The sequence below is a fragment of the Ceratotherium simum genome, chromosome 14, assembly GCF_057802395.1.
Source record: "Ceratotherium simum simum isolate JZ-2026a chromosome 14, ASM5780239v1, whole genome shotgun sequence".
Taxonomy (NCBI): Eukaryota; Metazoa; Chordata; class Mammalia; order Perissodactyla; family Rhinocerotidae; genus Ceratotherium; species Ceratotherium simum.
The window spans coordinates 43,428,610-43,453,831 of NC_141913.1; the positions used below are offsets into that span (position 1 = coordinate 43,428,610).

General features: G+C 38.1%; 1 protein-coding gene across 15 annotated transcripts in view; it reads right to left on the minus strand.

The window, feature by feature from the left end:
- Positions 1 to 3,013: 3,013 nt before the first annotated feature.
- Positions 3,014 to 25,222, minus strand: part of TCF4 (transcription factor 4) — a 352,006-nt gene continuing 329,797 nt past the window's right edge. For 9 of the 15 annotated variants that reach the window (XM_004422560.3, XM_014781432.2, XM_087439265.1 and 6 more), the window contains 5 exons: positions 13,922 to 14,057; positions 12,129 to 12,291; positions 8,443 to 8,672; positions 7,817 to 7,957; positions 3,014 to 7,625 (listed from right to left, as the gene is read on the minus strand). In XM_004422560.3, the coding sequence (XP_004422617.1) occupies positions 7,821 to 7,957; positions 8,443 to 8,672; positions 12,129 to 12,291; positions 13,922 to 14,057 (666 nt within the window). In that variant the 3' untranslated portion in view covers positions 3,014 to 7,625; positions 7,817 to 7,820. The remainder of the gene's footprint in view (positions 7,626 to 7,816; positions 7,958 to 8,442; positions 8,673 to 12,128; positions 12,292 to 13,921; positions 14,058 to 25,222) is intronic. The other 6 variants (XM_087439261.1, XM_014781438.2, XM_087439263.1 and 3 more) reach the window with 1 other exon arrangement.

A 25,222-nucleotide genomic window follows, 5' to 3' on the forward strand; every position in this document is an offset into this window, starting at 1 on the left:
TAGTTGGGCTAGCAGACTTTTATTGCATGAACATTCTCACATCCAGTTATATCCTAACAACTTGTAGAATAAGGTTGAAAATGAGAACTGCAGGGAGGTTTAGAAACTCTTCTGTAAAAAAAATGTATGAAAAAGGCAGCAGCAAAAATAAAAGCAAAACAAACAAACAATGGACCTGGATGCAGCTGAGGGGGAGGGAGGCAGGATCATGTGAAAATGTGAATCCAGATTGGTCATTTGGGAGAGGTGCCCAGTGTAGTGACCACTGGGCTCAAGGTCAAGATACTAGCTACTTGTTTTAGCTCTGAGGACTTGAGCATGTCACTTAGCCTTCATTTCCTCACCTTTAAAATGGTCTCACCCAACTCACAAATAAAGTAAGTCCTTACTAAAATCAAGATGTTCTATTCTTCAAAATCTTGTCATTTTTGCTCAAGAGTTCCTCACCCATGGGCTGGTTACCGTCAAAAACCTCAAGCCAGCAGGTCTGATTCTGCAGGAGCATTTTCACTTTGCACTTGGCAAGTTTCTGCTTCCTCTTACAAGAATGTTCATGCCAACGCCAAAGCCATTTGACTTCTAAATATAGTGTAACAGATGTGGATGAGGACCGTATTATTTTCTGTGTTACACAAAGGGTCTTTCTTTTACCCAGACAAGCCAAACACCAGTCCAGTTCTGGTTAGGCTCAGCCATCCCAATCAAGGCAAATGGGATTCCTTCCGTTCCTTTTTCAAGTACTGAAGCTTTAGTTACCTTATGCTAGATTTTCTTAACCTAGGATCCATGAGCAAGCCCCCATACCTAGACTCTAGAGAGATTCATCAACTCCTTAAAGCTGAATGTGACATTTTATACACATGTACTTTTTTCTATGAAGTGGTTTCTTTCATGTTCAAAGAATCCACAACTCAAAAATGTTAAGAAGCACTGCTTTAGATACATACCTTCCAAAGTAAAAAGCCTAAACTACAAGATACTTACTATGTTTACGTACAGAATTCAGTAATCTCAAGGTCTAGCATTCAAACAAATACCCAGATTATGGCTGGCTGGCTGATTTGACCGTTTTGACCCCTCAACACCCAATGTATTTCTAGGGCTACACTTCAATGCACTCATGCTTGTCACTAGCGTTCTCTCCCAGTTGTGACATTGAGTCGTCCTTTCCCGAAGAGTTGAGGATTTTCATCTGAGGCCATATTTGTTCATCAAACCTTCTCAATTTAATGATCTCTCATGAATACCAAGGTGACTTTGGCTCTTCTTCGCCTTCTAGTCCTTTCAAAACTGGCCATGTTTCTTTATAACACATGCCATGCCCGGCGAGCAAGTGGACTTGAAACTAGTTTGAAGTAAGGAGCACACCTTATGGAACCTGAGATCTCCTAACTGGCAGAGCATTGAGGGTCCCAAGTGCCATTTAAACGGATGATCCTGGGGTGATTTGAATATAAGCAGCACACTAGTTCTTTTTGTCATTTTCATGCTCTCTATAAAGTGGCTTACAAATGAAATGTCTCAGGCTGTTGGTCAAGAGAAAGGTGGTCTACAATTGAAGCTTGGAACAAAAATTTCACTTGGTCTTATATGAATGGATCCAATTATAAGACTAAAAATGATTCCCTATTTCAACTCCTTTGGACAGTCTTCCCTTTTTAATTTCTATTATTGGGATCTTCTTAACTTTTGGATAATATTTTAGTTTCTCCAGCAATTTAACTCCCCTTTGAAAAATGAACCAAAGTCAAAGTTTAATGTTTAATGTGGTCCTTTTAAATAAAACATAATATTAATAGACTATATAAGAGACACTGAACTGGCGCCCAAGCTCATGTTTCACCTTTTTTAGTAATAGTTATATAATCAAATATAATACTAAAAGACTAAATGCTTGTGGCTCTTTTATATATATTTAAAACACACAGTAAGAACATAAGAACATCTCAAATCATTTAGAAGGAAAAAGGGGTCATCAACCAAAATCTTTGGAAATTTCATAAAATTTAAATATCTGCAAACAGTCCAACCAAAAAGAAAAAAATCCCAACATTTGGCTATGGAGGGCACTTCACATGTGAACCAAACGGCATTATAACATTTTCCTTCAGGTAAACTAGTCACTAAACCCCATTAGAAAGAATACAAAAGCAATATGGAGACATCCTCAAAGACCATGTACTCGATTAGAACATTCTGTTATGAAGTGCTCATCTACCACGGGCTTTCCTTTCCATTGCATACATTACTTTACATTTCTACAATGCAATGTCAAAACAGCCTCCAAGTTCTGCAAAGTAGCTTGATGTCCATTCTACAAAAATATTAACTTACAGTACATAACACTGAATAATTTTAATCTGTACATTTTTTTCCCTCCCATAATAGGTGACAAGCGTCCATTTGTACAAGTTAGAAAAAGACATCTGGTTGTTTACATCTGGATGAGTAGTCAACAGAGTCAACCAGAAGTGGTGGGGCAGGTCGAGTTTGAGAAAGTATAAATACAGTGTCATATTAATTGTGGTTAACAATATTCAGCTCTTCATAAAGTGATACAAAATAAATCATCTTAGATTTTTGACTGCAAAGATCTAGCTGAGAAGGTTCTGCCAAACAGTTGACAAACTGATCCAAAAGGTTAAGGCTGACTTGACTTAGCAAGGTGCAGCACAACGGAAACCACTGGCGCAGTTCAGAGCTCTTCAAATGCATAGCTTCAGTGTTACACGCACATTAATTATATTCCTTCAATTAGTTAATCCTCTAGACAGTTTTCTTTTTGTTTTGCATGCATCCCGTTCCATTTTCATTAAGGGCATCTCTTCCTTGGTCAATCATGTGCTTTTGCTTTTCAATTTGTTTTTGTGATTTTTTTTTTTTGTATGTTTTGTTTGTTAAGCTGTTAATACCGCCAACACTTGGAAAATGAAATATAGATGCGGTTTTAGTTACAGAAGAGAATCAGAGCTATATGGACAATGTAAAATGAAATGAAACAAGTGTCAGAAAGTTTATAAAAATGGCACATTTATTGCTACAGAACGGTCATGTACATGACTTCATCGAATAACTACAGATGGGAAACAGGTAATGGCCTAGACCAAGCTGGGTTTGTTTTTGTCTTGAAGTAACTCCAGCACACAACCTGTTTGGACACTTCTACAAATCAGAAATACACCAAAAACATGAAAAATCGAGGCACTCAGCCACACATTGAAAACAAGGTGTAACTGTTTATCTTTTTTTTTTTTGAAATGTTTTCCCTTTTTTTCTTTTTTTAACAATTTTTTTTTAGTTTTTAATGCTGCAGCTATGTGTACAGTCGCAAAAAATTTCCCCGCTGCGACCTACAACTAAAAAAAAAACAAAAAACAAAAAACAAACAAAAAAAGCTACCATACAGTTTCATCTCAGTAACACATGGTAAAATAACATCTTTTAAATAGTAAAATAAAGTAACAAACTTTTACTCATAATGATTCCAAAAATCTACAAAGAAGAAATATTCAGAATCTGACAATTTTCTTTTTTTTTTTTTTTGTAATATTCATGGTATAAAAGGATTGCTCCTGCGAAAAATAAGCCAAATATATTTTTTATTTTTAAATTTAGTTTTTTTCCTACTAGGGTGTACTACAGTCTATTTTATAGCAAAAAGAGCACTAGACAAACAAAGCTTTATAACAAAAAGCCAGGCACTGATACATGGTAAATCTCTGCTTTTTTTTTTTTTTCTTATCTTCACTTAATTGCATCACAAATAACAAGAATGAAAAAGGCCACAGTTCATATATTTTCACCATTACATATGTCTATAATACTTGAAATGAGTATGGTAAAACCAGCACAAAGATGAGTCCACTTCAAGTCCCATGAGAAAGAGCATGTCTCTAAAGAAAAACAAGCAAAACCAGAGCAAAATAAAGAGAGGCCTAAAGGCCTTGGTGCCCCATTGTGTTGGAATTCGTCATATTCCATCTTGACTTTTTTTGTTTCCAGTCAGCCAGCAGACTAAATTTTTGTGCTTGTTTATGCTGAAATTGTTTCATTCCTGACTCAAGTTCACTTTTGGACACAGATCATATTCTGCCTGTTGGATCCAAGACGAAAATCCTCTTAACCCCAAGTCTTGGTTCAACGCCCTCCCCACCCCCCAATCCCTCATCAAAATAAAGATCACAAATTAAAAAAAAAAAAAAAAAAAAAAAAATCAAGAAATAGGAAAAAGCGAGAAATAAAAAGGAATCGGAAGACTGAATCAGAACCAGTTGCGTTACTGGGTGAACTGACAGTTGTATAAACATTAGTGTTCCTCGCAGATACACAGAAGACAAATGGTAAAAATTTCTAGATGAACAGATCCCTATTCTGCATATTCATAAATTACTTGAATGTGGAGGTGGATCAACGGTTCCAAGTTGCTTTTCAAGTCCAAGTCTCTTCAACAGATCCCCAGCCTAAGTATCATCATCATCACCTATACAGGGTAGTATGGACCTTTATGAAATTTTTGTAAGGACCTTAATCGTAACTGTCTTCTGCTAAATTTCATTTGAAAATCCAGCGCAGGATACCAAATATCTTACCTGGGTTTGATAATTACAAAACAACGACAAGAAAAAACACACTAGAAAGGCCACATTCCCTTTCATCTTTTTTTTTTTTTTTTTTAATGGGGATACAACCTGATTAATATGGATAGGTGTAGATCATGTTTCTCCACCAAGCAAAAAGTAGTGAGCAGCTTTTGGTGGCCGTAGAAAGTTTTTCGCTCATTTCCAGAGGGAATTCAACAATAGAGGTATTCCATTACTGAGTAATGAATACATCAAAGCTGGTGAACAGTAAATTGCAGCTTTTACTCTGTTTGAGTGAGAACAAAATATAAAGCACCAATTTAAAAAATAATCAAATAACTACAATTTCATTTTTTGCTTTGTTTACAGATTTGAAAAACTTTAAATCAGCTCTATGAAGCACCTTTATGATAACATGTATCAAAAGTGCCATACTTAAAATGTACATCAATGCAGGGAGGGTTTCCAGTTCCCTAAGTAGTAAACACCATATTTTCTTCTGTACACTTATCCTGAATGTGATCGGAGTACACTTGCTTCCTATATAATATTGTTTCTAGGGATACCCGCCTTGGTAGACTATACAAAATGAGTGCAGAATGTACCACTAAAAGGAAATCTTTAACATACTGAGGGAACAATACACATGGTTTCCATCATTCAGGAGGAGGGGAGAGTATACAATATTGTCTTCTGTGCCCTTCTTTGACCCCGTTGTTTGTACATTTCACAGGAAAGCCTCAAAATAACTTTTCATGAAGTCTGATTTCTGCTATTCTCCTAAGGTTTTAATCCACCTCCACATTTTAGGAACTTATCAACAAATCAAAGTATTTTAGTTTTATCGCTACTGAACATATTTACAGTTTTCAACACACATACAGCTAATCAAAATGTTTATGGGCTTGTAAAAGATGACCACGTGGTAACTATCTTATTTGTTCTTACATTTTCAGAAATGAACGTAAAATTCAGATTCTTGTAGCTCACTATTTCATTTAAATGAGACTTTTTTAAACCACACAGTTAAAAAAAAACAAAAACTGATACAATGTATTAAAACACATAATAACAAGAGTCTACATGTAAAAATATAACTTTTACATACACAATTTCAAAATAATGATACGTTTGCCATTTGTTGCATAAAATTTACAAATGTATTTCATTACTATATAACTGGCAAAACAGGAGAACAGATGGAACATTTAGACCATTTCGATGGATTTATGGCATTTACTCAGTGCTGATAGGTGGAAAAACTACTGGAACAGGGATTTTTTTTTTTCTTAATACATGCCAAGATTGTGTGGCTGTAAAAATAGAAACGAGTTAGAGACAAAGGATGCTGACAAATACTTAACTAGGAGCACTATTTGTTTACTGCACTATACACCAAAGTCAATCATTATAAAGATTCACGATGGAAGTTGGTTCAATTGTGCCCAGACATCAAAGCTAGCTATCTGATGAGTTGCTGTGCCATAGCTTGATCTATGTTTCTATCAAATATGTTAAGTATAAACTTCATTCATACTGGCCAGAGAAATACTGCACTACCCCTCCTCAAGAAAGTGCAACTTAATGCTTTAGGACTTATAAGGCTTGTTATAATGCTGCATGATGATTGAATATTGGCATTTTTCAGACAAAGGAGGAGGCAGTTAAGTCATCTACATCTTAGTAAACCCATTTTGAAAAAAAAAAAATCAAGAAAGCAACAAAATCAATCAGCTCTGTCATACTACTTGCAATTTTCTCATTTGATGGTTTTTGAACTTGACTTTTTTTTGTTTTTGTTTTTTTCCAAAAATCTGACCATGTATTCAGAAACGCCTCACTGCACACTACTTCGGCTACACATGTAGGTAACACTTTAATCATTTTGTTAAATCACAGCCACTTTGATTATGTTATGTTTCCGATGATATAAACATTGGAAGGCACAGTGGTAACATTGTAGCATTCTAACCTTGTACCTCTGAAAATCCCAGAAAAGGGTCACAAACGCAACATTACACTTCAGACAAACTCTTTTTGCCATGTCTTGGTAATGTTGCTTGTAATATCTACACATGATGTGACTTGTAAGTCCTGTGTTCCCAAAAGACTGGAGAAACAACTTTCTACTTATTTATGAATGAAAAGCAACATCAGGGTCAGCATTTCACCCTGCACTACCCCTCCGGACGCAGAGTTGGCACTACAGGTTACAATAACAAACCAGGGAAAGGGACAGAAAGAAGACCAAAAAAAAAAAAAAAAAAAAAAAAAATCCGTATTTACAGTAAAATCTTTCTTTTAAAAAAGTTAATCAGTACTATTTTTTTACAGGAGAAAAAAGTCTGAAACAAATGAACAAAAGCTTACCATAGTCACTAAATTTTTAATATATATTTATATATATATTTATATATATATTTGTCATAGGTCTATAAGATCCATCTGTTCCTCCTACCCTAAGGAATGGCTAATGTCATCACTTCGTTGTCATCAGGACGTTTGCTGGTTTTGTTACGAGGGCAGCTGGGCTTCCCTTTTTCAATATCCAGGAATTATAAACACTAGCTGACTTGAATACCAACAAAAACGTTCATGTAGTTGTCTTCAGAAGTACACTTTTTCATTATTGCAAGTTTACAATTTTTTTTAAATTAAATATTTTTTTCAGACTTACAAATTAATTATATTTTTTTTTTTCCAAAAGAAGTTTAGGCACAAATGCATTGTTCCACAGTGTGGAAAGATTGCCATTCAGTCTCTGGGCTGCGTCTCAGCCTGCACATACCGCTTTGCACGTTCTGAATGATATGTTAAAGAGAGTTCCCCCTCAAGTTGCACTTTTTCTTTCTTTTTTTTGTTTGTTTTTCGGTTTTTTGATAATTGGGAATGCTGAAACCTCTTGCGTCTGCGATTCATAACTACTCAGACTTGTCTTATATTACAAAAAAAGGGGTTAAGGAGAAGTGTTTATGTGGGTTTAAGATAATACAGCTGTTAAGGAAGTGGTCTCTTGTATTAATGAAGCAATGTGGCAACTTGGACCTGAGAAGGGAAAAAGAGAGGAAAATTAATTAATACATTTATAACAAAGGAAGTAAGTAAATGTTTTATTGTTAAATTCTTTTTTCCAAGGGGAAAAAAAATCTATCTGTGAATTTGGACAAAATCTGACGTTCATGCCTGGGTGAGAGTCACAAAAGAAAGATCTCAGAAATGGCTGAAAACAGACTTGCCCTTTTACATCTGTCCCATGTGATTTGATGCGTCTCCCATGCCGGGGTGAGGGCCCGCCAAGGAGAGCGGGGGAGGTTCCGAAGACACCTTTTCTTCCTCCCTTCTTTTCAGACACGCGGCTTTCGGATTCAGATTCCTTTCTGTGGAAGATTAAAGCACAGAGCAGTTAGTGAACGCCAAGGCTTCTGGTAGAGGGCAGTAATGGACGCCTCTGCGTGTCTGTTGACCCTTTTCCTTGGTTTTTACATCACAGAATATAAGGAAATGTGCACCACAGCTATTCATTTGGTCAGTCACTAGTAAAAGGTGAACTGCGTGATCTGCACTGCCACTTCACAGTATATAAGAAAGTTGGTAAAGCAGATATACTAAGCTCCGACTACTGACAGTACACACGGAAACGTCACAGTGTGGTCTCAGTTATGAGACAGTCCTATAACTTAATTACAGGAGAAAGGGAAGCTGCTGATAGATTTTGACACAACCTGCAATTGAAACAACTGTTCTGAATGATGCTTAAGAGTCTACTATCTGCTCCTGCTCAAGGCTGGCAAGTCCATCACGGCTCCCTCCAGCTGCACGCTACCCACGACCCTTGCAAGGAGGCTACCCGGCTTGCACTGACCTCGGACTTGCTGCTCCAGGCTGAGGATGACGGCCACGGCCTGGTGGAGGATCAGAAGCTTGGTCTGGGGCTTGTCACTCTTGAGGTGGAGCTGCACCATGCGGCCGAGCTCCTTGAAAGCCTCGTTGATGTCGCGGACCCGCAGGCGCTCGCGGGCGTTGTTGGCCATCCTCCGCTCCTTCTCACGCTCTGCCTTCTGCTCCGGTGTCAGGTCTTCGTCATCATTATTGCTGCGGGACAAAAGGGATGCGACATTTTCTAATGGTGTGGGGAAAAAGAAGGTACCTAAATTACTTCTGTTTTCTTCCAGAGTTTTCAGGGAACTTTTCCATCTCAAGCTGTTGTCCTTGGCAGGATTTTACATCCACTTGAGCTTGGGATGGCTTTAGATAGCTGTGACCATCCACACACAAGACATTCGGTTTCTCCCAGATATTAAACCCAATTTAAACAGGAGAGGTTAAAGTTAGGGCCCAGTGTGCACTATATGGATTGTAGGGAGGCAAAAAGGGAAACAAAGCTTTATTCAACGAAGCTACACTCAGCAAAGCAGGCCACAGTCAATTTAGGCTTAAGCTGCACTGCATGACCACAATTCAGAAAGAGTTTTAGACTAAAGCTGCTTTCTTTTCCTTTTTTTTTTTTGCTGAGGAAGATCCGCCCTGAGCTGACATCCGTTGCCAATCCTCCTCTTTTTTTGCTTGAGGAAGAATAGCCCTGAGCTAACATCTGTGCCAATCCTCCTCTATTTTTTGGTATGTGAGACACCGCCACAGCGTGGCTGGTAAGTAAAGTAGGTCCACGCCCAGCATCCAAACCCATGAACCTGGGCTGCTGAAGCGGAGCACACAGAATTTTAACCACTCGGCCACAGGGCCAGACCCTGAAGCTGCCTTTTTTAAACTTTCATACTGTGACATCTGAAACCCGAGGAAAACAAGTGATTAGAAACAGATTTTGATGGATCAAAATTAACAGAATGCAGCTAGACAGGATTAAGAAGAAGTTCCTACATTCAAGACACCAGAGCAATGGGAGTGGAGACAGGGGGCCTTTGTCCAGGTTTCAACATTAACTAGCTTAGAAGGCATGGTCAGTCCATTTAATGTGTCTGAGTTTCATTTTCTCCATGTATTAAATAAAATGTTAGAGAAACATGATCTCTCTGGCCTTTAACATTCTGCATGTTCATGATGCCAAAAACAAGTTGGGGACATCTGAGTTGACATGATCTATGCAAAACATACAAAACAAAACAAAACCCAAACACCTACTGGTTACAAATGACCATAACCCCATTATGGGTCAAACATGAAGCCAAAAAGCTAATCTCTGATTGTGAGAACAGAAATATTATACGATTCATATCAAAGGCATGGCTGGACCCAGTACAGTCTGGAAAGGCAAGATTCCTTCTGTTTCGGGGTGTCGTGCTGACAAATTAGAAACTTTTGAATAGAAGGCAAATAAGATGACGAGCCATCTGGAAATCATATCATATAAGGAAGGTTTCATGGCATCAAGTCTTCAAATATTTCATGGGAAACCACATAAAAAAGAGAGGTGTGAGAGATGTTTTGTCTCAGGGAGGCAGAACAGAACTAAGAACCCCGAGTGGTATTGTTTGAATTAATATGAACAAGAACCTTTCTGGGTATGAGAGATAGCAAAAATGAAGTAATCTTCACTGAATAGTAATAGACTCCCCATTACAAGAAACAACATGGAGGTGACCACCTGTAAGGATGGTAACCCAGAGATTTAAACATTAATCTAAAGGACCATGAAGGTTAACCTCTACTTCAAAATTCCAGGAATCTGAAATGTTCACAGAAGAAAGATGTTAATCACAACATTTCAGAGCTGAAGGACATGTGAGACGTTATCTAGTCAACTCAATGTATACTACATGAATGTTGGCTTAAAATGTATGGCTCCGAATCTTCCACTTTGGAGAATCTCTGGGTAACTTCCAAATTGCAATAAGGACAAAACATGATTGTGAAGCCCCAATCAATCAAAAATGGGAGGGGTATTCTTGGGTTGTAAGCAAATGTTGCACATAAAGATGACAGATGTAAGCCAAGAGAGCTTGTAACGGAGCGGAGGAGGAAGGCACCAAAGAAAGATGCTGTAAGACTTGGCTCATCTCCCCATTGGTTAAACTCCCTTCTAGATGGGACTGTCGGCTGTAGATATTTGCTGGTGAACACACAACTGAACTGAACCAATCAGAAAAGGCACTCTTTGCTCCTCTTCACTTCCTCTGCTGATCCCTACTCTCCCTCACCCATGACCTCTGCTGATGCCAAGGAATCAAGGTTACTCTGAATTCTTGTCCACATTCCACTATACAAATAGGATGTAATAAGTGAAAAGAGAACAGAGTCGAGTCTCTGCTGGGCCCAACCTGAAGTTAAAAATTTGGGTAATATTTTTAAATATCAAACATGTGCCATAGCTTTCACAAAGTGGGAGCTTGTTTTCCAAAGGTATTCAGGCTAATAACTAATTAGAATTGGTTATTCACTTACAAATAAATTGGTTATGTAAATAAAACTTACTAGATTTGAAAAGCATTGCCTTACAACACAGTTTTGGAGGCACAAGTAAATGTCACAAGGGTGACCTTTTAAAATAAAAAGGTACTTAAAGAGTAAGGCAAAATGCTGTAATGAAACGTCAAAAAATCCATTCATATGCATAAGTTATGGCCACTGGTTCAATTACCAAGAACTGATGGACTAACAGAGAAGCTGGTGAGGATGTGAAAGTCCCTTCTTGGGATTTCTTACCAATGTGGCCAAGAGGGAGGAAACTCTGCAATGATGGTGGAAAGGTGTAAGCTAGAAGTTTCTAGCATTTTTGGAACTTGTGGCAGGACATGTAATAAAATTTAGGTCAATAATGATAAAGGCAATATGAAAAGGCAGCATGTTCTTAATTCCTAAAGGACACTAGATATAACCCTGAGAATGATAGCCTTTAAAAGGGAGGTGTAGTCTTAGTACAATTTATTTAATTTGCATATAAAAACAACTGCAGGGAATTGGGTGCCACAGTATTCAAAAACCATCTGATTATCAGATTAAAGCTAAAGTTCAAGGAGATAGTTTCTAATTTTAAAATATCGGATATTCAAGAAAACCAATCAGAAGCTATTTTCCCGCAGTTGTATTTTCTGTAGAAGGGAGTATCCAGGAGAAAAAATTAGTAATTTAGGTATTGCTTTTCTATATATATCAATATGTCTAGGATAAAGCTGGGAAATCAGTATTTTCTCACTTTCAACGTAAGAAAAAGTTACGGTTGTATATACCTCAATTGAGTTTTCAATACTGTTAAGATCTCTTTTTAGAAATATTTTAGAAAGAACATTTCTGACCAAATTTGTAGAATAGGCATAGTTTTAAAAATCGACTGTTTGCATTTGAATCAGTTACAAATTGTTTTTACCGTGTATAATTGGCATTGTGTCCAAATTCATAAATGCAAAGACATTTTAGGCTGCACTAGAGTACAGGTATCTTAAAGGATACTTGAGTACCTCTAGAGTAGGCCTTTAATTTCTTTTCAGCTGTAGATTTACCTGCCAGGAAAAAACGGAATCGTTTCTTCCTGTTCTGTTCACTTCATCAAAGTCCAATAAAGGAATTAAATGAAGCGACAGTATTATATACTGTTACCTAGATCTTGACCTAGTAATTGATTTGATATCCTTCTTGTCGTCATCTAATTTCTTGTCCTCAGAAGATTTTGTGTCTTGTAGGTTCTCATCGCCCTCGTCATCGGATTTGATCTCAGAGCTGCCGGAGGAGACACTCTGGCCCTGCAATCCTGGTGGCATGCCTACAGAAGAGAAGAGACCAGGTGACACTTCCACCAAAGACTCGACGTACACACGCGCGCACCCCAGATCGTAGAGCTGCCAGCTATATAATTCACATTGTTGAACTGTGATCCTTCTGTCGCTTTTTTCGTGCTATCTGGTGAAGTTTCAAAAATGCACCTGCGGAAACAAGTTTTCTCTGCATTGGCTCTGAGGTTAAATTCTATTTTGCAATCTCTTGGAGTAGATGGTAATTTCACTGTCTACAAAACATCAACTTAATTGCAATGAAAATCATAATCATGAAAATCACACACCTCAATGTTCTGATTAAGAACCCAAGTAAATATCAGCTATTATATTGAGTTTCTTCCATATGCAATGATTTAATAGAAAAATGTCCTTAAAATATAATTCCCAGGGAGTACGCTAAATATGTGCAGTCAACACTTCAATAGACACCCTAATGATATTCTGAAATTAGGCTTCTCTTACCCTCAAGAAGTAATCAGCATTTAAAAATGGTACATATGGAAAGCAGTTAGCTGCTCACTGAAGAAATTTCTAGCCTTATCATTGCTCAACTTTCAAGATCATAAAACATTTGAAAACTTGACCCTAATATAATCATTTATTTCTAAGGTAGAAGCATGTGTACTGAGTATTTCCCTCTATTTGTAATCTGTGTAGTCTAGAACCTTGTCACTCAACATTTGGCCAATGGGCCAGGAGCATCCTTATCACCTGGGAGCCCATTAGATACGTAGAATGCCAGACCCACTGAATCAGAATCTCCACTTTAACAAGATTCTCAGGTCCTGTTTATGTACATTCAAGTTTAAGAAGTGTTGATCTAGGACATGGAAAGAAAACCCAAAAGCTCTTTAAAACAAAGGTCCACCAAATTATTACTATTCAGACAAAAATGGGCAGGCAGACCCACACACATAATTAACACTCAGATTTGTACGATGTTTAACAACTGAAAAAATGCTTATACACATTCTTGTGGCAGTGTTATCATTTTCATTCTAAACATGACGGGAAGGAGAAGATGTCATTTAAGTGTCTCCTAGTCACCTGGTCAGCCAGTCACACAGGGAGCACGGGACCGAGGTCTTGCCCCTGCGTACCACTTCCTGGGGTCATGAAAAGCCAATTGGAGTCAGCAGTATGAGGAAATCATTACGGGGCTGGATGACTCAAAAGCAAAAACCATCCAAACAAGTACCATTTTTTAAATGTACCTACATTTCCTTCAATCTTAAACAACAAAAACAATTTCCTTCCTTCCTATTCATTTGGAAACATCATTTTCAGGCTACAACTAACCACATTAGAGAACCTGAATGAGTACAATGTGGAAATAGCTAAAATAAAATTTCCTCTCATCAGTCTGTTGTCTCATTCCCTGCTGAAACAGTACCAGGATTTCAGAGGATGTTTGAGGAAAACAGTTACTGAAGAAACACAATTAGCCGGTTACATTCTAAATACTTTCCCATTTACTTATCATTTTTGTACCAAATTTGATTCTTGGTTTTCTGCCAGTGCTTCCTGAGGGATGAACGCCAAGTAAGCATGGGATCAACACCAGATCTACTGCTGTTTAAAAGTGAGGTCAGAAGTGCCTTTCTGAGGCGGACCTACCTCTGTAAGGGTCCTGGGGTGGGTTCAAATCAGGGGAAGTTGCAGACTGGACAGGAAGCTGTGGAACCGGAACCTGGTTTGGCACAAGAGAATGGCTGCCTCTCAGGGCCACGCCGTCTTCACGATGGGCCCCGACCTGAAAGGGTGAGAGGAACCACGGAGTTTAGAGGGAACCAGAGGTGCGACAGCTATTTCCAGGGGCAGCGAGGACCTGATGAAGGAAGACTGGCCTTTGAAAAACAATACTCCCAAACGCATTTCACTAGAGGGCGCTGAAGGACCGCACATGCACCTATAGTACCCTGCAAAGACACTTAACACTCAGTAAGATGCCGTGCTGTACATTCAGTGACAAATATGGCAGAGTAGCTCAGGCAGGTAAAACGTCAAATTGTCTCCCAGGGTGCTGCAGTGGAGCGCACTGATTCCTACCCATCTGTCTTCTATCATGTCCGCCAACAGATCTGACAATTATCTTAATGCCCATATGCTTAATTGTGGGCTTCTCAATTCCCCCATTGCTATCGGAAATCCTACAGGAATTTCAATTTGGCATTCGACTTTCATTTCAGGGGATAAGATTCTCAGGCCTGCCATTTTTTTTTCCATAATGCCAGCTAAGCCTCTGACAGCGGAAGCTACAGCAGTATGGGACATAGCCCCTGCTCGGTACAAATATAATAAAATGTCACCTGGCTTTCCAAAACTGGCAGCCCATTCCAAATTAATGTTTACTGTATTTCATCAGCTGCTGAGTTCCAAATCCAAAGGGGGACCGTTTCTGCCAATGCCACCACACCGGAAAATGTACCAATAAAGGTTTTATTAAACACACCAGTAATGCCATCATTGCCATGCAAAGATGTTTGGACATTTTTCCATTTTTTTTTCCCACTATTCTGATCCTAGAAAGACACCATATTGTAAACACGCTTTATGCTTCCAAGAATAAAATTACAGAGTACAGCACGATGACTCGGTCTGAAAAAAATACTGCTTGAGTTTTGTATTAACTACTACTACCTACTCTGGGGTCCAGAGATGTTGAACTCGTGGCACGGAGACAGCAATTGCTGACTTGATAGCGTACGCCTTAAAGCAAAACCCGCAAGCATTTGCAAACCAAGAGGAACACAAGTAGCTTACATTTCCGTTTGCATTTCCAAATAGTTATTTTCTTAGCCTATCGTTAGGTGAACATTTACATAGGACAGTGGGTCTAACGCTAAAAATATTTGTCTAAGAATTTATACTGCTATGAATCAAAAAGTTTAATTTTTGCAATCCAAAATATAAAACCACAAAACAGAATCTTCACTTTCTCACTACTAAATTTTTTAAAAGAGTATTTCCAAAGAATGATACAACAACAAGAATCTGAACTGACAACAACCAAATTCACAGAACTGAATGAAGCACGTGCTATCTAAAGGCAGCCTAGTAACAAAGCATCACCTTTGTATATTCCAAGACAGCACAGAAGAAAATAATTCAGGGGGAGGAGGAAGGATCATATAAATCAGACTAATTGTTCAGATTCAAAACATAGCAAGAATAGTAAAGGATTTAAAGACCTGTGAGCACCAGGAAGTAACAATGAATGTTGTAGCTGAGAGATCTGAGGAGTCCGGTGCTGTCTGCCACCTGTGCGCCTGTGTCCCTTCCCAGAACATTCTGAATGGTCGTTACTTAGCATCTGTGTGGGTGCCTCAAATGTATTGAGACTCTGATTATCTCCCAAAGCAGCCCATTCCATTTGCACCACAAGCCGGCCTCCTGGTAGATTCTACCCACTGGCTCCAGTTCCCACTTCTCGAGTTCCATGGAATAAATGCAAGCCCTTTTCATATATTTGACACCAGTGCCACGCCATTCCTGTCTTTCATCTGTAACCGAAGCCTGATCTCTTACAGGCAGATCATGCCCACCCAGTTCCTTCGCCCATTTTTTACTCATTCTTTGTATATGTTTTTCTCTTCCTTCCGAACAAAAGAGTGATAGCTATTTTTCCACTCAGGTTTGGATTTGCCATTTTTATATTTTGTGCATTTAGAAGACTGATTCAATTGATGATCCTTTCAATCTAAGATGTCAACTTGTAAGCAGGAATTTTATAGGCCTTGGTCAAATGGTAGCTCTTTAAGGCTGTCATTAGTGCTAATTCATATTTATTGGTGTTCCCAATGGATTTAATTTCTTGAATTTCCACAAAGGATGATTCTAAGTTGGAATCACCGATGGAAACCACAGATTTGAGCATAGAGGACTTGTACACTCCTTCTACTTTAGAATCTCCTATTAAAACAATCAGTCTTCTTTGTAGGCAAGTATGATGCAATTTAAGATTAACATTTTGCTTTTTACTTAAAACATATTCAGTTATTAATCCTGAAATTTCTTTTTTTCCTCTAGATCATATTTAGTTTTTACAAGAGTTTTGAAAAAAGAACTCACAATCAATTACCTTTACATCTTCTTTGCCTCAACTCTTATGAAAGACAGTGTAACTGAGTGAGAAGAATACAATAATGAGAGTCAATATCTAAATTCTAACTGTAACTGGTCTTTGTTAGCTGTGTACCCATGGGTAAGTTACTCAACTCCAAATGGGGAAAATAACACTAGACGTTATGCAGAATAAGTCCCAGGTTTATTCAAGGAGTAGCAATATGGAAGACAGCTGGTCCACAACAGATACACAATAATTACAGATATTATTATATGTTCGAACTGAAAATACTTGCTTACGACGTAAAACTAAGAGTATGGAGTTCAAGAACCCTTAGAACTCAAGCTACCTTCACTTATGATCATCTTTGCACTCTTTGTCTCTATCTTGTTCACATCCATTTGATTTTAAATCTTTCTCCTGTATAATGACAGGAAAATCTTAAATGATATTATAAATACGTTTGAGAATATAGTTGTTTCAACTATATTTTTGTTTGCATATTAGGCATGCATGTTACCAACTTTATCTATCTTCTATAGATCTTCTTAGATCATCTCAAATACTATATCAATCATTTTCCATAAAGGAAGTTGGGGACAAAGTTATCCTTGATGTTTTAAGGCCTTCCTTGTAAACCATAGGTATTCCAGGTCAAATGAACCACCTATGATAGGACCAGATCCACATGGTCATGAGCTTGATTCTCTAGGATCAATTCCATTGCCTACGGCTGTGGAATAATATTCCAATTTGAAGGATTAGCTTTGCTTTGCTTGTTTCCTGAGCCACAGACAGCATGTCCTAACCCTACTTACTTCTCTTTCAGAAATATTACTCCCGGTCACATAAGAGACAAGGAAAGAAAGACAGTGGATGGTCAGCACAAACCCATCACTCGAATAACTGAGAAACAGACGGAGGAACCAACACTGCCATCTGTACACACAAGGGTCAGGATCTGGCCACCTTCCATATAATATATATATATAATATAACTAGAAAAAAGCAGATTCCTTCAATCTACAAATTGATTCTAAGAATGGTGCCTATTTTTAGAAAATCCATACTTTACTTCATTAAAGCCTTATTTTGATAAACTTTTCAGCTAGATAAGCAATCGTTTAAAGTTAAAAGCCAGTCTAAGAAAACAGTTAATTTTATCATTATTGATTGCAAATTTTTTTGTCATCTTTAAGAATAGAGTCTTCTTATAGTCACATACAATGTGGCTTTAGATATATTTACACAAAAAGTAAAAGATAGAACTAAAATGTAAAAATGACTTGATAATTGTTAACTGATTGATCAGAGAGTACATTTATTAACTCAACAAATAGTTACTAATCTAGTCTATGCTTGTCACTCTGGTACTGGGGACAGGGTGGTGAGTAACTTCGATGTGGCCCCTCTAGTGATCCTTCGTGGGATTTTTGTCACTAATCAATTTAGTGTAGCAGGTTTGTTTATTTTTTTTTTGTGTGAGGAAGATCAGCCCTGAGCTAACATCTGCGAATCCCCTTCTTTTTGCTGAGAAAGATTGGCCCTGGGATAACATCTGTGCCCATCTTCCTCTACTTTATATGGCACACTGCCACAGCATGGCTTGACAAGTGGTGCATCGGTCTGCGCTCGAGGTCCAAACCTGCGAACCCTGGGCCGCTGAAGTGGAGTGCGCAAACTTAACTGCTACACCACCAGGCTGGCCCCTAGTGTAGCAGTTTTAATAGTAAGGATCAGAGACTGACTCAAGCTTGCTCAAGTAAAAGGAGATTTATCATGAAGATTTCTACAACTTAGGTTTTGGACCCAGAGAGCTCTCCAGACCTACGGCCACTCCTTGTAATTCATAGGCCATTCCAGCCTCTTTCCTCCCTCTGGTGACACCTCTGCCTCTCTGTGGCTTCTGCCCCCTCATGACTACAGCCTGGACTCTTCCTTCATGGTATCTCTTGGTACATTCTTGCAGGTTCTGTACCTGCTGCTAACTCTCTCTCTTAGTATTTCTGAGTTCAGAATGCCAAGATCCTCTGATGGCCCAGCTCATCATTTTGAAGCAGATGTGGGCCACCCAATGAATGGGCCACCCTAGGATCAGGTGTTCCCATTCCTGGTCCAATGAGCTACAAAAGACGACGACAAGCCAAGATCACCTGGTCTTGCCCCTTCCACAGTCTCCATAAATCATGGCTCTTATGTGCAAACATCTAAGTTACATTGCATCTTAGGTCGTACTATATTCAAACAGTGACACAGCTATTTAAATTCTCCTGTGTGAATTTATCATTGGGAATAATTAAATACCTTTAGAAGTGCATTACTTCCTTTGAATCACGTAAGCACCATATAATTTTAAATAACCTTACATTCTGAGGAAAGGATTGATATATTAGAAGCACTTTTCAATCACACTAGATAGACTTGAAGGGCTTGGAGAGACTTGGAAACCAGTTAGGCCAAACTCCTCATTTTACACAGAAGAAAGCTAAGGCCAAAAATGGTTAAGTGACTTAGCAGATTTTGTTAAGTGACAGTTCTGTTAAGCAACTAAAATAGATTTTGAACTCAGAAAACTTATAACAACATTGATCAATTTGATAGCGTATATATACATGCATACATGTACATATGTATGTATGTACATATATATATGGGAGGGAAGCAGAGTTGAGGGACAAACGGGGTTTACTTTCTGGAGCTGTTGTTTTAAAACAGTGTGTGTGTATGTGTGTATAGATATAGATATAGATATGAAAATCATTTTAGTTTTCTTTATCATAGGGGGAAAAACGTCATGGTTCACCAACTCAGGCCAAGGCCAAGACATCTAACTAAATTACAAAATTTAATATTTGCCACGACTCCTCCAACATAAACAGATTTAAAAGATATGCAGCTTTAAATTAGGTGGCTGTTGGCAAGGCTGTTTTTATGTGGGGATGCATAGAGCATCCTGGTAAATATCCTTATCCTGGTCCTCAAGCTAACAACAAATACCACAAACAAAAAAGACATTCAATGGTTCTGCTCTCTTTGTTTCCAGGGAGTATTGTGAAAGTAATTATTCTGTTGTATTTAAGAGGCCTATTTCATGGATGGGAAAATGTATTAAATTTCATTTGGCAGTTATTCAATCCTTGTTAATGTTATCTCCAGAGATAACTGCTTCAAAACAGGCTTTCAGACCTCAGTTCCTTCTCTTCTACCATAATCCTTCTAAAACAGTGTAGGATGGGAACTTTAGGAAACTTAACAATTTCTAGACCAAGCGATAATGACACAAAACCAGAAATGCTATTAGAAACATTTTGGTCTATCAAAACGAAAGTTTGTCATTCATGGCATCTGGTTCCAAATTTTTCTTTTGACATAGGTGTTTTTGAGAAAGAGGAAAAATAACAACAAAATGGGACAAAGAAAAAAGTCTCGGTAACTTTTACTTTTTTCTTTTCTCTTTCTCTTGTTTGCCATAAACACGAAAGAAAAGCTGATGGGCTTTTACTGTAATTAGACACCCACTGACACAGAAAACAGTTTTGGTGTCTGAACTGTAATCTCACCATGAAATATCAATTATACATGACAGTTGTAGAGTGTTAGATTTCACTTTCAATTATCTTGCCAGATCTCTGTCATATTAGAGGAAAGCAAACTTTTCTCAATGTGCAAAATACCATTTAGTCCAAAAGTGCATCTTTTAAAGAGGTGGGAAGTGGTCATGCAAACTTTTTCTAATAGCTCACAGATGGGAACCCGGAAGTTCATGAAATGGCAGCAGTAGACGGATATTCTGAGGAACAACACCAGAGGCATCAAGATTCCGGAGAAAACAAGACCCTCCTCTAATAAGCAACTCCTCTGTGTGACAAAGACCTAACAACCAGGACACTCTTCAAACACAAATATAATTTCCATATTCCTCAATTTAAAAAATTATCAGACTATTTGTTTTACATTTATGTGATTAAACATTTAAAGAACTTTTCAGTAAAGTCAGATCTGGATTCAATTCTTTTGTTTGGATTTTGATTCTTAAAATGTTTATCCGAAGAAGACTTCTTTTTTTTTTTTTTTTTAATTTTTTGTTTATTGCAATAACATTGGTGACTTCTTAACTGTCTTAAGAACACGTATTTTTCCCCCCCGAAATCTAACAGCTTCACTGATGCTTTGCCTGAAATTTAAGGTAATTCCTCATTGGGCAATTCCTGGAAATTTATTTAATGCTGATTCTCCAGAAGATAAAATAATTTTCAAGAGGATTTAAACATGATCTAAATGACCGTGACCTTGGCAGTGCTGACCTGTCATGTGATCAGCTAGGCTGAAACTCCCATGATGTCCACCTCAATGGTTAAAATGAATGATTCCATGATTTAGTTCGAGAGATGCAAATGGTTGTTGCCTGATTTCAGTTCATCTTTTTTTTAACTCATAAGTTCCATCTGTTTCATTTCTCTCCTCTGTATTTCCACCCTCCACCCCCAATTCTATACATCATTTTCCTACAGTGGAAACCATAGCTGGATGCAACCTACCCAGTGGGGACCTCGGCGGGAGGTTATTTCATCCCTTTTCTGCCCCAGGTAGCAGGTTAGTCAGTAGGTTATAGGAAACTAAAGTTAATCCATGACTAGTGAACCAAGCCCATGTAGCACAGAGATTACTGTGAAATTTTGCAATTACTTGTAAGCAGCTTCTTTTGTTTGGAGTGAGGGAAAAGACAATTGAACTTGATGTGTACTTGGAATTTCGGATCCCTGCAGTGCAAGCAGACCTGTGTGAGTGCACAATCACGCAGCTGACTTCCACACAAAGCACTCCATAGCCAGCCCAGGAGGTCCATCCCTAGGGATTTATCCTTACTTAACTGGCCTTTATTTTTAAAATGATTTTCTTATTATCCAAGTAACACATGCTTATTGTAAAATATTTGGAAAGGAAGTGGAAGTATAAAGAAGCTTTCCTAAACAAATGAAAAATTTCTTCTCCATCACTTTCCAAATAGTCACCTTTTAAACGCTATCTTCTCTGCCCATCACTTGGTCCCTTGCATATCAAAGTTCCAGCGTGGATTTTTCTTGTTCTATGGATCAACTCTAAGATCAATACCTTATGCTTCTGCGTCCTTCATCTGGACATCCTATGGCCATTCTAGTTCCCTCCTATTTTTAAATTCCTTAATCTCAATGTTCAGTTACCTACTCATGGCCCCTCATCTGCTGCATTCACTCTCACATCACCAAGGGCTGGGTTCCTCCACATGGCTCACCGACCTTCTCTCTTTTATTAGTCGCACAAATCCTCTTAGTCTACCTCCTCCTGGACTGTTTGGATCTGCAGAACTCCCATCATCTTGCTGGGCCTGGATAGGGCTCTCCCTTGATTGTTCATTATGGATATCACCCTTAAAACACACTCAAGGACAGCGTTTAACAGGGCAGGGCATGCACTTCCATGATTCTGTTTTGTTGCCATTTATAAAGCTTACACTTGTCTTGAGATGTAAGTGTCCCAAGGGCAAAGACTGGGTGTAGAGGTCACTGTATAGAATTTTTATAACATTACAATGTGCAATTAAATGCTTCCCAAATAGTAAATGATGATACAAATGGCATGTGTCTGTGAGACTATTTCTGAAATCTAAAACCTTTTGATATTGTTGAATATATATTTAGCATGTTTCTATCAAATAATAAACATTTAATTCAACAAATGCCTTTTGAATGTCTACTATATGGAAGGCACTATTTAGGCATTGGAGGAAAAATAATAAAAGACAGATACATCTATTACTTTACAGGCTTTTACATCTTAATGTTGGATTAATATAATTACTATAGAAGGCAAAATAAGATGGATGTCACAAAAGAGTACAAGGTCACGTAATGTTTTAAAGGATGGGTGAAATCATACTGGATTGAGAAACTACGGACTACTTTAAGAGAAAGGTGGTATTTTAGACAGGTTTCGAGTGATGGGTAGAATTTTGATATAGATTATCTAAATATATTTTTTAAAAACTGACATTTAATATTAACTAAACATCTCAACTTTAAATGACAGTTTCTATTTTTACATTGAAAAGTGGCATTATTTAGATTACATATATATATACATATATATATGAAGCAGCAGCTAAAGATTGCATATTAATGTGTTTTCATATTGTCAGACTACATATTTAGGACAAGAAACAGATTTTTGTAAAGCCCTTTATAAACCTCAATGGCTTTGCTACAAAGTGAACAACATAGCGCATTTTGGACACAAATGGTACCTCACTGTATGTGTGTATTATTGGCCCGAATGATTCACTCTTATTTAACTGCAATGAAGTCTTTCATCTCCCAGCTATACAATAATAGTTTCCATATGACCAGTGGCTCTGCTATAAATAAGATCAAAAGCAAAAGAAAGGATTTAATAAAAGAAAATGACATTAAGAGTAGCATTAAATCAAGGAAAAAATACCAATATCCAACTCTTTTTTTTTTTTTGAGAATAAAGCTCCACAGAGTACTAAGCAGCTTTCCCAATATGCCACAAAAAGGCATTTTACAAGCAGTAGGCATGTGCAAAATCCATTTGTGTGTGCCTTGGAGTGGGAAAGATTAAGTTGGGGGCAAGTGGGGATGGGGGATTAGGGGAAGAATGCCCCATTGAGAGGCAGGCTGGAGAACAGGTAACAGACCAAACAGCTAGGTTCACGCTGTACAGAGTACAAGGGAATGTGTCAATGGCAGACGTCCATCCATTTCTGTTCTTTCCTGTTCTATTTAATGGAGACAGACTTTTTGGTAATCCAGAGGTTCTCAGAGAATCATAACACTGCTCAACTCTAGTACATGAGTTCTGAGAAAGGAAGTTTTTTTTGGCAATGCACAGTGACTTGATATGAAGAGCCAACTTCCCAAACAAATTTTCTTCTAGTTCTTAAAAAAAAAAAATCACAATGTTAATCTCTATTCCCGACTGGATAAACAGCTGCTAATAACCTCCAGCTCCCAGGGGAGGAGGTTGTTTCCTTTCATCTTCGGACTGGTGGATATCTGACGTGCACTGGACTTTAGTGATTCCACATGTTTCTTACTTTGCCTTTTTCAAAACTGCGCTGGTACTGGTCTTGCCAAGTCAGGTTTCTTTTCTCCCTTTCCCTTAGATTGCACCATAAACTTGGAGGACATACTCAGTTACGGTACTACTATTCGAAATAGTAGTTCTTTTACTGTGGGTGTATTTAAAAAGGAAATTCAAGCACTTAAAATATCTTAAGGAAGCTAAAGCCTTGGACCTTTTGTATCAGAAGCCCTGTGAGGGAAACGACCATTTCAGTTTCTTTCAGACTGAGTTAATTACTCACTCAAGGGCTGGCGATGTTCAAAGATACTCAATTTCTAATAGCATTGCTAATGCGATGACTTACTTATATCTGTTTATGTCCTAAATAAAGGAGCCAGCTTCAACACTTTTTCCTCTCATACAAAGTACCCTGCAGAAGATTCCAGGGCCAGCCGGCCCCCAGAGTCTTTCTCACTTGTGCCCGAGCACCTGTTTTTCTGGTGACCTCAGTTTTACACCTCAAGATTCAGACATTTTGCAAAACAGCTTTTTAAACAAAAGCCAGCTGTTTCCCATCTAGACTACAGGGGAAAAAATTGGGGCAGCTTACAGAAACATTACCCAGAGACTACCATTCTCCAAAAACTTTCACACACTTTCGGCTCCAAACGAGACCCGTCCGCGTGCAGAAGCCGAGGAGAAGGCAAATGCGAAATGAAAATGTGGAAACTCAATACCATGGTTTTTGACAATATGTCCAATTAACTGCTTGAAAATGAATGTGGCTATTGTATCAGGACAATGCTTCCCCAAAGATGTCATTTTTAACTAATACTGGACAGATCTTTTGGTTAAACTCAACTTTATAGCTGTAAAATGATTTATGGACATAGAGGAAGCTATAATTACGCACAACTGTGAATGTCAACCAATTAGGTATAATCCTCGTTCAGAAATGCGATGCGATGTTAAAGCTTTTTTTTTTTTTAGGTTTTCACTCCTAAAGCTACTTTGCCTAAATCCTCTTCTTATTTTGAACCCATTTTACACTTCTGTTTTCTAAGCAATTAAGATACTTTTGATTTAAAAAATTTACAGCCACCATAAAAGTTAAAATAACACAACAGCCACAGATTTTGAAAAAACGTAAAATGGCCAAAGCCTAGTCTTGGCTTTTAAACTGTGCCAAGTTGCTCCAGTATTTTCTGTTTTGGTATGAATGACATAACTGAATTACTTCATGAGCTGCTACTTTAATTCCTAAGGGTGGAAAATTCCATGAGTTAATTTAATTTGGATGTAAAAAATATACATGAAAACTCGCTCTTCCTGTGGACTCTCATGTGAAATATTTGAGCCAATTGTTGCTGTGAGCTGCTGTGCTGTGAGCTGGGGCTTTTCGCCCGATGCAGCACTGGCTGGCCCTCTGCAAGGGCCAGTACCATCAGGTAATTTTCTTACTTCTATTTGGGCACATAAGATCCTTTATTTTCTGCGTATTTTGTTTAGTCATGTTTATTCCATAGCTCTGTAATGCCCTTTCTAACCTGCTCTAACTGTTGAAATCCTACACAGACTCTAATATGAGCTTAATGACATCTTCTCCTGGAAGCCTTTCCTAGTTGTCCCCTAAGGCTGAACGATGCTCATCCTTCTCTGAATCACTTCTTAGGTCACAATAATTCTACCTTGCATCAGAGTTAGGCACAGACTCGTGTTATCACCCTCTCAGAGTCAAAGGCCTGTAGGATCAGAGATTTTCTCTTGCACACTTATGTATTCCCCAAAGA